General features: G+C 37.6%; 1 protein-coding gene across 17 annotated transcripts in view; it reads right to left on the bottom strand.

The window, feature by feature from the left end:
* Nucleotides 1-17398, bottom strand: part of CADPS2 (calcium dependent secretion activator 2) — a 311395-nt gene that overhangs the window by 195158 nt on the left and 98839 nt on the right. For 16 of the 17 annotated variants that reach the window (XM_083829288.1, XM_083829287.1, XM_083829297.1 and 13 more), the window contains one exon: nucleotides 11273-11605. The exons of the other annotated variant lie outside the window; for it this stretch is intronic. In XM_083829288.1, the coding sequence (XP_083685414.1) occupies nucleotides 11273-11605 (333 nt within the window). The remainder of the gene's footprint in view (nucleotides 1-11272; nucleotides 11606-17398) is intronic. 17 annotated transcript variants of the gene reach the window in all.

Here is a 17398-nt window from a genome sequence, read left to right as displayed (position 1 = left end):
GGTAGCTTGACCATCTTTATCTTTGGAACTTCCCTCCAAGATGCTGTAGGCTGCTACTGGAAACTCCTCTTTCCTAGGCTAGGTTACACAAGTCTAGCTCCCTCGCCACTGCCAGGCAGAAGGGAAGAATAACTTCATCAGTCTCCTACCCATGCTTGTTCTAACATAGCCCAGCTTTATCTCACCTACAATGGAAGGATGCTGTTGGCTGTTACTCAACCTGACATCCATTCTGTACTCCCCTCTCCACCCACTCCCCCTCCCTCCCCTCTTCCGGCAGGGCTGAAGCTCTACCAGTTAGCTCCCAGCCCATAACCATGCCCAAGGTTATTTTGCCTGAGCTGCACAACTTTCCACTTCTTAATAAAATTCATGAGGTTGCTGTTAGCTTAATGCCCAAGATTACCCTTAACCATTTATAACATCAGCTGCACCACCCAGTTTAGTACTGTCCACAGATTTGCCGAAGCTAAGAAATTGTCTCATCATCCCAGCTGTCAGTAAAAATAATGAACAATATCGAACTCTGGAGTAGTTTTCCCAGCTACCAACTGTGCTTTTAAACCACTGACTACCACTCTTTCAGCATAGTGACATAGCTGATTTTCAAGCCCTCTAATATCAGCTTGTCCGGGGCATACCTCCTCAACATAAAAATATGAATGTGGTAGGAAATGGTGTCAAAAGCCCTACTCAAGTGAAGTCAAGATGAATTAGCATCCATTGCTCTCCTTACTCACACAATCAGTCATTTCATAAAAGATGGCAGGTTGGTCAGACATGATTTCTTCTTGGTATCCATGTAAACTAATAGTGATAACCTTTATACGTGTGAAAACAGACTGCAAGAGATTGTGCTCCATGGTCTTCCTAGTCTTTCAAAGACTAAGGCGATGCCTGTAACACTCAACCTTTCTGTACAACAGGATGGTTTATTCCTGAACTCTCAATATGTTTTCTTTAGAAATCTGCCAACTCCTGGGCTCTCCTCTTCCCTACATTGCAGCTTCTCAGGGGTCTCTGCACAGCAATTCTTTAAACAACTAACATCACAGTGTACCTTCTCAGCCTTCCTCCAGTCCCATACTCTGTCGGCTGGTGATGTCCGCACCCCAGCTGCCACCTGTGGCAAGATTCACTCCTATCTCTTCCCTGTTTGTGAGCAGCTGGTAAAAAACAGCACTAATCCCAACTGCTCCTTTTGCATTCATGTTCAGAAATTGTCACCAACAGAGTCTAGAAACTCTCCCACAATGCTTGCACAATGCCATGTTACCCTCCCAGCAAACTCGTGACAGAGGGCTGAAATCCACTATGTGGATGAAGGCCTCCCATTGGACAACTTCTATTAATTGTTTGCAGACGACCTCACTTTCTCTGTCAGTTGGTCTGCAACCAACCCTCACTACAACATCACCAATATTACTTCCCCTTATGGTCTTGACACAGAGACTGGCCTTCTTTGTTTCTCAAATAATTTGCGTTAGTGCAGACACGTTCATGAACCCTCTCCTTTCTGAGAGGGAATGTTACAGCCTTCCTTGTAGCCTTCTACTATATTATATCTTCTCCACATGCATTGCTTCCTCATTTAACCCTGAGATTAGCTCTTAGCAAACCTAGTTTAAAATACTCCCCGTTAGGTTAGCAAATCTGCCCACAAGCATGCCTGTGCCTTCTTGCTGGTCTAATTCCATTGCTTCTTACCAGTTCTTCTTAAAAGAAGGTGCCACAACAAAAGAAGTACAAGCCTCACTGATGACACCAGTTATGCACTTTGAAAGTGTCACTCTGGGCTATCCCTGGTCAGGCTGCCCAGGGAAGCAGTGGAGTTCCCATCCCTGGAGGTGATTAAGAGAAGAGTGGACGTACCATCAAGAGACATAGTTTAATGATAGGACTCAGTAGGTTGTGTTGATGGTTGGACTTGGTGACCCCAAAGGCCTTTTCCAACCTAGATGATTCTCTGACCTTTGCTCTCAGTCCTGCAGTCACCTTTGATCTCCTCAAGGTCATGTTATTGGTGCTCGCACAGATAAGCAGCAAGGGGCAGTAGCTGGAAGGCTAGATGGGCCTCAGCAATCTCTCTGCAACATCTCACATCCAGGTGAGGAGCAAGTAAAAAGATGAACCAGCAGATGGGTGCCTTTGTCCTATACAGTCACCAAACACTAACACTTCTCGATTCTTCTTTGTGCTGGTCCAGTCCCCAAACCTAACATGTCCAACATGTGTTCTTCATTCAACAGGACTCAATCATCCTCCCCAGCTGCTAGGATCCCAAAGGAGGTTTTTAGATTAATAACTGCAGAGAGAGTTGAAGCCTTTCTCCTGCTGCCAGAAGTCACAAACGTCCAATTTCCACCTTCCTGGAAACATGGGAAGAGGAGGGAACTACTACCATTAAAATACTGAGAGAACACCCGTTACAGAAAGTCTGCTATCCATCTGTAAAACATAATCATTGTTCCAGTATGGTAAAATTAGAATACTGGGCACAGAAGCATTCCTAAGGAGGGACAGTCCTTTCAGATAAGATCTTGCTCTGCCTCCAGTCTCCTGAGGGAAGAAACAGTATGGAGAGAAGGCTGTGACAGATTGATTGGAACATGATTTTATAATGCTCCCAGGAATAAAACAAAGCTGTTCTGAAAATTGTGCATACTTTTTGAGGCTCTCATCTATGGCTCAGTAGTACATTCCCTCATTTACAGGTAGTCCAAGTGTTCCCACACTAGAAATGCTTGGCATTGCATGACCAGTTATGAAAACAGTTCACTCAGTGGTGACAGAAGGATCGGATAACAATGACTTTCCCTATACTTCATTTGCACGGGGCTATTTCTTCTCTCACAGCCCCAGAGCGTTCAAGCTTACCATAAACTGCTCCTTTTAACAGCAGTTAAAAGCCAACATTCTTACTAGCTAACCAGTCTCATTTTTATTTCAGATTTTTCCTGTTTATAGCTAACATTTCTGAGAGTCAGTTTATTTGTTTTCTCAAGAAACAGACTCTTATAAACAACACAAAGAACAGATTAATCCTACTTTTCCTCTCCTCTTAATTCTTCCCTCCCCAATATGCTGTAAGTTTTTAGACTAAAGGTGGCAATCATTTTTTCTTCTCTCTACTCATAGAACTGACCGAAAAAAAAGTGTTACTGCAGTTGGCCTGAGAATTTTTCATGCCCATGAATATAAAGAGAGATCAACCTACCTACAGAGGACCTATAGTGAGAGGAACAGGCACCATCTTGTAAAGATGTCTCAAGTTTGAAATGATGAACATCTAAACACAAAGCAGACAGCCTCAGCACTGACAACAGACAATGTGGATGGATGGTATGAACAATTGTCTTTGAGTCCTGTAATATAAAATATGAGAACAAATAAGAGGCCAAGAAGCACGTCCCTGGAAGCTGGTGCTTCTGTTGAGAGTCAATCCTCTTTGGGGAGCAGACGGTGTCTGAGGTGGAGAGCATGGAAGGACAACAGCCTTTTTTTTTTTTTTTATGAAAACCACAAAAACACCTTCCTAAAGGATAAAAACCAGACACAAATTATGGTGTGTCCAAATAGAGCTGCAGATCTCTCAGCCATTTTATACACACAATTACTCTTGCATAGGACAACCTATCCTCTTTTATGGCTGTGTTCTGGTATTTCTGTTTGAAATATGTATATAATATAATGTTAGCTAGCTCATTTCCAAATTTACCTGCACATTTTCCTTTGGTGTGACTGAGATGTAGGAACCTGTATGAACCATAACCAAGCAGCCAGTTGCAAAGGAAGTGGCATATTCCTCTCAAGAAGGAAAAGTTAAGAGAGTTCTTCCTCAACAGTTTCAGAAACAGGGAAAAAAGGCTGCTAAGCTTCAGAACAAGACATTCAGAACCAGTATGTGAAAGGGATATAGAAATGTAGCCTCATTCTTGTCCTGTAGCTTTTCAGCTGCTTCTGCTGGCTTCACACTGGCTGCTGAAGACACCTCAGATGAAAAACCCTGCAGAGGAGCAAACCTAACTAATCAAACTGATCCTTGGGTTGGAAGTGACTGTTTTACGCAGAAGTGTTTCACTTTGAATTCATAAAAAGGGATGTCTTAGCAGGAGAGGTGGCAAATTCACGCTAAGGGTCATTAACTTACTCAGGTTGATCAAAAATATTTTTTCAAATGCTCAGGTAAGCTACGGATCAGACACATTAATGAAATACAGTAGTCAGTCTGGAAACGTGACTCTAATATTAACATATGTAAAAACTATATTTGTCTGATATTTATTTACCTGAAGACACAGGATCTATCCTTTAAAAGAAGAATATAATAAAACTGAAAAATGTAATACAATGGCCTCTGGGAGAAGAGCTTTATTTTTATTGCTTAATGCCAAACTAGAGGAACTTTTTCCTCAGCTGGTAATATTAAACACGATGAGTCAAATGCAGTGGTGATGTTAATAAAAGTGCAAGTTAGATGCTGGATATATTTGGCTTCAAGTGTTGAAGCAGCTTAACTTACTTGGATCCGGAACTCAGAAGAATGTCAAAAACAGCATTAATTACTTCTTGAAGGCTCCAAAGGAGTATTTTACAGGAAGAAACGCAGAGGAAGGTAGAAAGTAGAACAAGCTTAAAAAGATCTGCTTTAACAAAGCCAAAACCAACTTCCCTATTTTTTATGCTATGACGGCCATTCTGCTGCTGTTTTCCTGCTCTCACCCAATGCCAGAGAAATTCAGAAAACAAAAATAAAGATCTGCAGCCAAAATCCCAGTGCCAATGATTTCAAACCTCAGAATAGGCACAAGACAGAGCGGGGCAGACAGGTAACTGAGCTGCTCTCTGCAGCTGACTACAGGTCCTCAGTAAAGCCTGGCTCACCTCTTGGGACGAGGAAGGTGGTACGCAGGAGACCAGGCCTCAAAGGAAGCATAGAAAACACAAGCAAAACAACTAGTCTGTGATTACTGGCAGTCTTTTAAGGTACTGGAGACCATACACGTCCAACTCATTCACACAGGTGCAAATCAAACACAAGAAAAGAAGCCACATAAGCAAACAGAAAACTTTATAACAGAAATATCCACATGTACATTTGTCTTAAAAGTGATTATATATAAAAAAAACTATTCATCATATTTTTTCTTAACACTTACACAGAACAAGTAAGCCTTTGAACATTTTCCCAGTTTTCAGATGTTCCTCTCTAGTTTTCCTCCTAAATGTAGATGTCAAAGCCAATTTTACTCACCAACAGCTGAATGTAACAAGGACACTGCAATACCTCAAGTACTGAAAACGCATTACTGTTGCCGACATACCATTTCTCTCTAGTATTTTCTCAGTATTCCTTCATCTACAAAGAAGAATATTTCAAAGTGCTTCTCCATTATGTAACTTGCAAGGCTGAACTGAAACGTTGTTCAGAGTCAGTTACTCTAACATGCTAAAAAAGTTACTTACTTCTCTAAGGATGGCTTGATATTTTTTCCATCATTCTTCTGCAATTAGAGTAAATGAGAACAAACCAACACCCTTTGGGGCAATCAGGCACTTTTTTTTTTTTTTCCCAAAGTACATTCTGCTATTATGGAAAAAACACTTGTTTACAGAAGCTAAAACTTTTACCACTTGGGGGTTTCAAATTTTCCTTTCTCACCAGAACTCACATTATTAAGCTGAAAATCCAAACCAGCTTAGTTCTGGATTTCTGACAGCCTCATTCCAGAACTAATCTTAGCAGGGATATTTGAGGTTGCAGCACTCTTTTCCAAAGCATCACATCTTTTCTGTCTTGAGCAAGACCTTTCAAGCTGAAGTAAAAGACAAATGAAGCAGCTCAGCAAAAAACATTGAAATGGAAACTCTTGAAATAAATTCATATTAAACTTCTATGTGTATATAATCGAATGGTATATCATGAAGAGAAAATATTGAAGATCATGTGAGAAATGATGATCTATTTCTCCATTGAAATATTTTGTTTGAATTATTCTGCTCTCATTCAAGCACAGATAGCTGCAGATCTGTTTTCCCCTTGAAGAAAATGGAAAAATCAATCATAAAGCAGATTTTTTTGTGAAGAAGAGGGCATGGAAGAAGATATATTCTTGTATTTACAGGTGCTAAGAACCAATAGAGTTGATGTGTGAACAAGTCTGAAGTGTGAACATTTGAACATTTCTGACATCAAAGGTACGAAACACTTTTCAGGTTGACAGACACATATGGCAATTTTAAAACACTGACCTGTTCTGAAAGGCAGCATATCAGTATTGGGTCATTTTTGTGTGCAGAAACTTTCTAGACTCACATTTATCATGTAAAAATGCAGTCAACACCGGATTTCTCTTTAGGAGGTGGAATACTCTACAGCCTCCCACAGTCCCCTAGATTTTCTGCCTTTCCTCTGCCAAGGGAACTCTGCAGTCCTTTCTGCTCACTGAGAGCCTGGATGACTTCTCCCAGCGCTTCTGCCCTGCCTCTGCAGTCAAAATCCCCGAAGCTGTGGGCTACTGAGAGAGCAGATAAACTCTGCCCAGCTTTCAGAGCCTACATTGGTTACCCAGTAGTAACCTCTTACCTGAATAATGCTTGAAGGTAGCGTATCTCCCCCATAAAGCAGATGATAGGAACGAGGAAAAAAAAACATAAAACTTTAAGTTTTTTAAACAGTAGAGTAGGGATAGCTTAGGAAGGGTAAAAGCACATTTTCAGCCTGCATAGACTTCTGAGACACCAGTGATGACAGCTCATCCAACACCTGATGCTACCTTGAAATTACAGCAATGGACCTTCCCAACATTTTTTCAGAGTTTATTTTGTTGTATTAGATAGGATTTATCAAGAAATAAGCAATGGCAGTCATTGGTAATCATCTGATCAGATACTGGCTTAGCTGAAGCCTTGGTCACAGTAAAATATCTCACCGAGCCAGGGTCTTTTCTTCTGAAAAGACTCAAATATACATACTGCATAGCAGCACGTGTTCTGCAATATACAGACCAAACCATTTTTCCTGTGCCTTGTCTCAACTTAAAAAGAGAGAATGTCTTTAAGTTTTGGTCTACATTCCTAAAAGAGCCTTAACACTTCTTCCATTACTCCAAGAAGGAGGTATCAAATTTAACACTGAAATTTTCTGTCGAAAAGTATCATTCTCCATGCTTGAAATGTTTGTACTTGTCCCTGTAGCTTATATGGGGTATAAAAGTTTCTAGGAAAAATATCCAGAACTATGGGAATTTCCTTTTGATAATCTGAGATTTGTGAGATAATTGCATACCTTTTCAGGATCTTACTAAGCCAAGGTACAGAACTACAAATTCAAAAGTCACGAAGGCCATATGGTGAATTAAACTGCCTTTAATTTTACTTATTTCCAAAACCATATAATTAATGGGACTTTACTGAAATGTTGGGTGAAAGAATCCTTAAAGCCCAACTGTATTGAGCACCATGAGGTTCAAGAGAAATTCTTGACAGAAATTTTTCTCATAATTAAAAATGAAAAAATTTATTATGGAAGATACAGTATTGTCCATAATTCTCAATATTAGACACTCATACAAAGAGATACATCTTGAAAAAGCTATAAATAATCACGGATGTGAACCAGGAGCTTGTTACAAGGCTTTTAAACAGAAAATTATGGTTTGAAGCAAAGTACCATTGAAAGCTATTTCCTAGTTTGTGGATGATTCCCAAAGAGTCAACAGTAAAAGACTCAACAGATTTGTTCTCAAAATTATTTATTACCTGTCAGAAGAGAGAATGTGACTTAAAAGAATTCTTTCACTATGAAAATCTTCCCTCTCACTGAAGATAAGGGGGTTTAGATCAGCCAACAAAAGCCAACCTTTATAAAGGCACTGTCAAAACAAAATAAGCTCTGTGTGAAGTTATGATTTACCTGATAAAGAAACTCTGGTATTGGTGAAGTGGTGTAACAATAGTGCATGACCACACTGCAGTTAGATTTTGACTTTCAGTTTGACTTTCTGCAAAGTCATCTTCTACATCAGTGACTAATTAAAAAAAAAAAAAAAAGGACAAAAAGATTTTATCATGTTTGATCTCTGTAAATCAAAGAAACCATAACAACACACTGTGGCCAAACATCTCAAAAGCAAGTCAAGGAGATCATTAAGTCCCAGCTAACTCACAATCATCTCTCTATCATAAAACACAGATCAAGGAAATGCAATGTAAATAAAAATTAGGTGAAAATGTTAGCACTTCCAAAATTGAATCTTTTATCACAAAGAGGTAGAGATGCTTGGCAGCAGTTGCTGGCTTTGCTCTAAGTTCTGAAGTTGAAAATGGGGTCATAGAAGAAAGCTTCAAAGTCCTGACATGAATGTCCCTGTTAACATTCACTACCTAAGGATGCACATATACTAAATAGGCATTTAGTATATGCTAACAGATTGTGACAAAAAGTTAGTTCTTCAAAGAAAAATGTATAAAATTCTCACGGCTGTTTGGACTGTGCTTGGCAATGCCAGAAAACTGGTCTAATATTTTTCATTTTATTGCTGATTAAGTTCTTGTTCTGACTGAGAAAACACTGTTTCTCACTGCCCTCACACAAAGGATGGAGACTGGCAACCTGTGTGTGCCTGCAACAACCCATGCCCTAAAAGAACTGTCTGATGACCTGCTGCAAGACGCCCAAGGGTTTAAGAGTTAACACTCCATTTAGAACAGGCTGGAGAGCAAATGCTGCTGGCAACCAATAAAAAGTTTCTAAGGGCAGAAGTCACGAGGAGGAGGTTGGCAGACAATACCACTACTGTTACAAATAACATCTTTGTCTGCTTACCAGCCCTGCAGCTGCAGGATAATTTACTCTTATCATTGATGTTGTAAGGCATTTTTCAGTTGGTATTTCCAAAGGGCTGGAAGGAATAAAATAAAAAAAAAAAAAGGGGGTGGGGGGAAGAGAGAATAAGAAAAAGTTTTCTGCACAAATTATAACTGTACAGATCTGCTGTTAAGGGCAGCTGTTTCTCAGAGCTGCAAATATTCAGAATTTCATATAAAGATCTGATTCTCTGCTAGAAGCACAGGCTAGAAGCCAACTCATCAAAACCCCTATCAAAAATACAATTTTAACATCTGTTTGGACTTTCACTTATCTCACTGCTCCCAGACACTATTGATTATCATTATCTGAAAGTCTCCAGTATTTTAAAGAGCGGTGGCAAAGGGAAACAAAAGTGAGCATTTTAATACAAAGACAGATAGATACTTCTAGGGGAGAATGAAAACTGCACTGCTGACTGGAATAGGAGTCTAACATCATCTCATCTTTTATAAATACACTGTCAATAGAAAGGATTAAAATACAGCCTAAACTAAAATGTTTATTAGAACTATAATGAGGAATAAAGGATTTTGCCAAAGGAGAAGAGGCATTACATTATAAGAAACTGTCTGCTGGCTGCAATACGCTTCCTGGGAAGGCCACAACTGTTGTCTTTTTCTTTGCAGCAGACGTCTCCTCCTGCCTTTGGTGTACTATGTGCTTGACCGAATCACAAGAACAGGATATAAAATTTGTTTGGTAGCAACTTTGCACAGTCGGAGTATGTAATAACAATTTTTGCTTTAGCAAAGTAATCTCATGCTTGCCTTGGAAAACAAAAACTTTCAGAACGTTAGAACCCAAAGCAGGAAGGCTACATGCACGAAGAATTCCAGAATTCTTCCCAGTTGGAATGATGTAGATACTCCTACATCTGCTCCAAGAGAGATGTCTCCTTTTCTTCCCATCCTCCACAACTCATATGTATCGAGGGTAAACGATGTGTACTTTGGAGACCTGCACAGGAGTTTTTACAACCTTCACAGCTCAACACCAAGAAAAGGAAGAGAAGAGTCTTCTCTTCACTCCATTAAGTCATCTTTGCATACATAAGGTCAGTCAAACAGCCTCTCTCCCTTACTACCTACCACAGGATTATGTCTTCAAATTGTGATTCACAACATATAAAAGAAAATCACCACATGTTCAAAATTCTGCCACGACAGAAGACAACAATGAGTTGCTGTAATTTTTCACACTCTTCATAGGTTATGGACCAAGAACAGACAGAAAACTGCTGAACAGGAGAGCCCTGCTGATATTTGCCGACCACTTTTGTTGCATCAACATTCCTACAATTAAACCAAAACCAAGAAGCCTTCAAGCACACAGACACAAGAACCTAGTGGACCATATATCACCAGAACCACTTCTAGACTAAAGGAACAATTTTTTTGTTTAATTGTTCAAAGCTCTACAGTCATATTTGTTTGTGTTCCTCTAGCACAATACAGAACAACAGCAGATTTTGACCATTCACAGTGACATATAAAGCAAGATTTAACAATCATCAGACACCAGAGGGGCAAAGTCCTACAGTTTCTACTATAAGTAACAGATTATATGCTTTTGGAGGGAAAAAAATGTTATTTTTTTTGTGCTTTTAATATTGGAACAGGTTGCCCAGAGAGGTTGTGCAGTCTATTTTGGGGATTTTAAGACCTAGCTGGATAAAGCCATGAGTAACCTGATCTGTCTGCACAGAGGACCCTGATTCGAGCACAACATTGGGCTGAATGACCTCTTGAGGTCTTTTCCAAACTGAGTTATCCTATGCCTGCATGTTCTATTAGGCAAAACCACACGCAAATAAGCAGGATTATTCCTGAAGATGTCAGTGCTTCTTGACCAGCCTGCATGTTGCAGACGTTAGCTTCATGACATACCTGTATGTGAATTAAGAACAGTTCCAACAAACTGAAGTTCTAGACACTGCATGGCCAAGAGCATTCTGAATTCAGTATCTATCATCTATCTACCTATGGCAGCAAATTTCTTTTAAAGATGTATACACATACATACAAATGTATACACAAATATATATAAAGATGTATATACATACACAAACATGCATATGTAGTTTATACATAGGTATGCAGGTATATAGACTATAGAGCATTCTGCAGAATCACACAGCTCACTGGAGCTGTGACACTGTAAAAGGGCTCAGAAGATCTCTGTAGCATAAGTACCATATACTCTAGCATACCCTTTTTCCAAATACTTTCCAGTGGCCAAATGATGCATAGATTCCGTCCTGAGGGGCTTCACTTCCTTGAAGTATGGAGGTGCACTTAAAACTGAAGCCTTCTGCGCAAGGTGAGGAAGCACTCGACCTGTTGGAAGGGGTTGGGGGGAGCGATTTCGAACACAACAGAACCGAGTGGCACCAATACTTACTTGGCAGGCATTATAAATCAACTGGTGTTCCAATTTTTTGATCCCTAGAATCTGTTGAAACATTTCATAAAGCTGTTCCTTGCTCAGAATCAGCTCCGATACAGCACTTAAAGCCATTCTATTCGGCTGTTTGCAAAAGTCCTCTTCTCCCCTGTATATGGCATCATATTTGGCTAGCCAAGAACTTAACACTGTCTCTTTGCTCAATCCATCAATTTCTGGCAAACTTCGGACCCTCTTTTCTATGTTTTTCTTAAAAACATCTCTAAAGTCATTTGCAGAACATCCTCCACTGTGAACCATTCTTGCAACCCGGTCACTCTTGAGAAATACCTTTTGCAAAAAGAGAGAAAAAAAAAAGAGAAAAATAAAAAATGAAGTTAGGCATGGACACAGAGAAAAAACAATGTCTTAATAAAGGGGTGTTATTGAAGGCTAATATTTTCTTCCTATGTGAAATGGCTTTGTTGGGAGGAGTTCCACAGGTCAAAGTTGCTCCAATTTTCATAAAGAAATTATGAATAAATACATGTTCGTAAGTAATAAATAATACACGTTCATGTGAATAAGTAATGAATAATTACATGTTCATAAAGTAAGTTTCTGCATTGAACAAATACTTAAGTAGCTGTTAAAGTACTTCTACAATAGCTAAGCTAGAATGAAGTCTAAATTAACCGCAGCTAATTTAAAACTTACCTACAAGATTTCATTAATCTTTCCTCCATTAAAATCACAGGAGTCTGAAGATACTTGCAAGTAACTCATGAAGAAGCTACATTGTCTTAAAACTTGGCAGTATAATGAGTGAAAAAAATATCTTTAACATAGCTAGGAAAATCAAGGAAGAGGAGACAGAAGTCCAGAAAAGGAGGAAAAAAAAAAAAGAAAGAAAAAAGAAGAAGCACTAGAGAATTATTGCAATCAATATTAACAATAGAGAGAAGAAACACTCAAAATGCAAAAAATGGTTTTACTACTGTGGATACAATATTGGAGACAGGGCACAGAATTCTCTGTGTAAACAAAACAAAACAAAAACCAACACCAAAAAACCTCCCAAGTACACGTACTATAAAATATGACAAGGCAAATTACAGCAACAAATCACATCATTCTGCAAGAGCCTTTCGATGTTCAAGGGCAGTTGCATTCATCTCTTCTAATATTGACCTTGGCAAGCTTGATCTTTCCAGCCACTGCATGGACAATTGATTTCTAGTAATAAGTCTCATGACACTACACTGTTCTTCTACTAAATACAGCCAACAAAAAGATGACGGCTGTGGCATGTCCAGCATTTTAAACAACAAACACGTGCCTTGCAGAAGTCATAAACTGCATATTGGTGTTGAACAGGTCCCCAGGGGAGAACCACCCAGGAGGGAACCAGCCAGCTTCCCACGGCAGAGGGAGGTGGATTGGAGTCCTCCAGCCTGCAAGGCTGGGTTGCAGGGGGGTGGCTTGGGTGCCAAACCTACACCCCAAGCACAGCTGAAACACAAAGAAAAGATTTGATGCTATGTGGTCAAAACAGATTCCCTTTCCATCACCTTTCTGACCATTTTCTCTCTTCAGTCAGATGCCATGAAGTGGAAGAAGAGAAAACTGAACTTTCAGGTGATGATTTTTGTGACCAAGAGCTATTAAAATGCAATGAATGGAGATTACAGCACAGCAGAGCTCTGTCACCAAATACCATCACGCTATGGAAGACAGTGCACCTAACAACCACCCTAAACATTACTGAGATTCATCTGGAAAAGACAAAACAGAGGAGTGGGAGAGCAGCTAAAAAGCTGTGCAGAGAGGAGTACGAGGATGGAAACAGGACAAGAAAACCATATCCTAAAAATCCCAGTGCTTGTTGATCCATGTTTTTCCTGCAGAATCTTTAAAATGCAGCTACCTTAAAAAAAATCTTTTAATAGATATCCTTATTGATGTTGTACTGAAGGGTGCAGATTAAGCCTTAAAGAACTTGGCCCAAAAGCTTAAAACATCACCAATATCTTCTATTCACATTTTGTGCTCTGTCTGTGCCATGATGAATTTCTTTATTTGGAAACACAACCATATAAGGTGAAACTTTTATCACTAAAACAGAGTTGACATGGTTACTGTCCATTAATAACGAAGTTAATTTCCTTAAAATGCCACACAAATATTGAATCTCTTTTCAAAACAAACAATAGTCAGAAATTCCACTTGGCAATAAAATTTATCAACACAAACAGGTACAAGGATATTAAGCCTTTCCTTGTTCCAGCAGTCTGCAATTACAATTAATTCATCCCTCCAACAGCTTCACTACAAAGAAAATGGAACAAAAATATTAAAAAAAAAGATGACTGCAGACTAACTTCATCTATTTCTTTATGTCATAAACAGCATTAAATACACCATCATGTTATTTTGCATACCTAACGAGAAAAAGCAGATGCAGAAGAAAGAATGAAAATGAGAATACTTATGTGCTCTTCCCCTGCAAAAAAAACCTCATGCTTATCCAAGATTGCATTATCTTATAAATAACATACATAACTGGATCACTCTAATAAATATATATTTATACATGCAAAATACACACTGTAAAATCATCAGAGTATTATTTACTTCTCATTACTTTCTTTCAGTCATATCATTCAAAACAATTAATTCAGAATGCAGGGGCTGAAAAGCCACTAGAACTTGACTTTCAAACCAGAATAATTCAAAACTTATTTCTGATTTTGAACTTGGTTTTCTAGGAGATGCCAGTAAAAATCTGTTCCATTTTTCAGCACTTACATGTGAAATGAGAGTACCATTTTAACATTTGTTGTCTGCAACATTGAGAGAATAATGGCATATTGATGTTGAGCGAAACAGATTTTTATACAGGTATGTGCAAATACAAAATACAATCTGTATCTATTCCATATCCCTCATCAAAAAAAAAAAAAAAAAAGAAAGAGAGAAAAAGAGAAAAAGAGAAAAACAACAAAAAAGAAAGGATTAAAAAAATTCAAACTCAAATAAAACCAAACTTTGTCTTTCAAGAATTTGAAGCAACTTGATCACTGCAAATTAACACTATTTAAAACAATGTACATAATCCATCTTTTCAAGAGTCATCAATATTGATGCTGCCAGTCAAACAGAAAATGCTTGTAACAGTTTTTAAATATATATAAGATACAAGCGAGCATGCTAAATGGATATATCTGACCCTAAAATGTTCTTTTCTGAAGTGTTTCATCATGAATTGTATTTGAATTAAATATTCATAAATTATTCCAGTATATTTTTTAGCAAAATCTATGGTATGATTAAAGACAATTATTCAAAATATAAACCCAAGGTGTGAATTAACAGACTAATATAAGTATCTGGATGGGTCTGAATAGGAATCCATTTGACTTAAAGCTCTTATCATCCTTCTTCATTTTGAGTGGCAATTTACCACAATTTTTCCTGAAGTGAAAAAATGTAACAATCTTGAAAACGAACTACTTGTATTTGCGATACTTAAGAAATAATAGTAACACTTTAATAGAAAGATTCTGTTTTTAAGCCCTTGTTTGCAACAGAAAACCATAAGAGAATGAAAATTCAGTTAGGAGTGTACAGTATGTGCTTCAGATTCAATACAATAAGATGCATTAAAAAGCTGTTAAATATCTTGCTATTCCTGTTCCTGAAATACATATGGTACACTTCACGCTAAATTCAAAATCCTTTGCTTCAGTTGTATTTCCTGAGATTTGATTCCTCAGTTTTAAAGCTTTTCTGAGTCATTTTACACCTGCTATTTTTCACTTCTCAATAGAAGATTGTAGGAGTTGCTACTATACGAAGAATGTTCGGTCACTAGGTTCATGCCAATTAGGTTATTGTTTCCACTATCGTTCCAGAAAGCCCACCTGGCTGAGTACCTGTGGCTCCAGAACCCAGACTGGGATTATAAATCAGGATACATGCACGCTTTACAACACTGGTGGTACTCTCTTGACAGCATTCATTTTTGCAGAGAAATATGTAAGCTTTTACAGTGGTCTTAACGCAGTCCTCTAGTTTCTCTTCAACGTGGATTATTTGCATAACCATCCCCAGCAGGGAAAATATTTGTGTTGATACATATCTTTAAAGCAAAACAGTAATTAAGTACATTCACTGAGTTGTCAGCTGTTCTTCCTTTTATTCCTGTACTTGGACTGTCTGATCACGAGACTTAGTTCAAATTAAATAATCATTCAAAACCTCCGGTGCTAAAATGTTATCTCAAGTCTCTGGAAAGAAAATATTATTAGATGTTTTAATGTAAAATACAAAATATCAGACAAAGTTATTGTAGGGACAAAGAAAACTAATTCTACAGGGAACTGTACTTAATAGATCAGGCATGATCTTCAGAAACCCTCATGTTATTTAGAAATAACTTGACAAAAGACGAAGTTTCTAATGAATTACTTCTTGTTTCTATCAGTATTTTCTTGACTTCCTCGAAGAAATTCTAGGGTGATGCTCTTTGCCAGTCACCATTTGAACTTTTAGTGTCATTGTTGTGTCCCTGAATCTAAGTCAACACCAACTCCCCATGTTACCTACTGCTAATAAGCTACCAAACACCGAAAAGAAAGGCTCTACTAAAACACACACTACATTCCAGAAAAAAATTACTGTTAAAAGCCATGTTTTGATGGGCCTAATACATCTATCATGAGAAAATTTTTCAGTTCACATTATTCATAGTCCTTCTAATTATTCCTGGATGGAGCCATAACTACAGTCTTTGATAGATATCATATCATAGCCATTCAAAGATGATCAAGTAAGGAATTAAAAATCAAAACAAAAATTTGCCTCAAATTCATCTTTCTTTATAATTACAGTGACAATCATTTGCAAGTATCTACTGAAGTATGGTTTAAATTCATTTTTATCCAATAATTATATTTATGAAATTTCAACTGTTGCAAATGATAGTAAAAAGCTTAATTCAAAGTAGTCTGTAGCACTAGATAGTTACAATAAAAATATATTTCTGTTTAGTGATGAAAATCATAATTTAGGAGTGCCCAAAACTCAAATGTTGGAAATATTAAACAAAGGACTGCTTTTTCTTCTAGCACATACCCCTTGAATAATATCTTTACTTATCAAATACCTTACCAAATTTATCTAATTATATATGCAAGCAACATAAACATAATTTTTTTGCCTTCCACAAAGCTTAGAAAAAACATTAGCAATACACCAAAGAGTTTGCATAAACGCAACTGTAGCTAACCTTCACCTTTTCTTTGTAAAAAGATTAAATGTGAGGTCTATTAGGCCACACGTTAGTAACTTTTATACATTTTACTTAATTTAAAAGACCCAAAGATACAGTTTTCTATTAAGGTCACATTTTTAGCTCACGTAGAAGAAAAAAACGCAACACAACAGTTATAAATATATATAATGTTTCTACCAGTTTGTATAAGTGGTGTTATTATTAAAAAATAACATTTTGCAATCCTGCTACACATACCACTAAAACATGACCTTTCAGCTACTTGCTTATGTATCAGCTCTCTTGGTAGAGCCTGATTCAGCTCTAGGCACAATACCAACTGGCAAAGCACCAAGTTGGTGCTAATCAAATTATTTTACAAGCCCTTTTATTCTCAGGCAGGAAACTCTGTAAAACAGTTTGATAAAGAGAAAAAAATGTGATTTAACCCCTGCCCCCCTCCTTTTTTTTAAACAAAGGACCAAACAAACAAACAAAAAAGTGCACTCCAAATGGATGTATCTTACATCAAAATGGAAATATATTGATATATACATTACAATTTTTAATCAAAATCTCACTTTCATACTAACATTCTCTTCTAAAGTAAAACATAAAAAGCAAAGCCCCAATATTTTTAGTTGCAAAAAATGTTGTTTATCATACAAATATGTGGTGTTGCAGAACACCACATACATTTGTGCTATATTCTGTGCTATGAAATAAAAATGCCTCATTTTAGATAGTAAGTTTTAAAGAAACACCTTTTTTCAACACAGAAGTGCAAAGTGCCTTCTTGCTAGTCACATGAAAACTGAAATGTTAATTTTAGAGATGTGTCCATATATAAAAATGCATGTGTCTAAGTA

This window comes from Anser anser (genome assembly GCF_964211835.1).
Source record: "Anser anser genome assembly, chromosome: 1".
In the NCBI taxonomy this organism is placed as follows: Eukaryota; Metazoa; Chordata; class Aves; order Anseriformes; family Anatidae; genus Anser; species Anser anser.
This window is presented reverse-complemented; position numbering and strand designations above follow the sequence as displayed.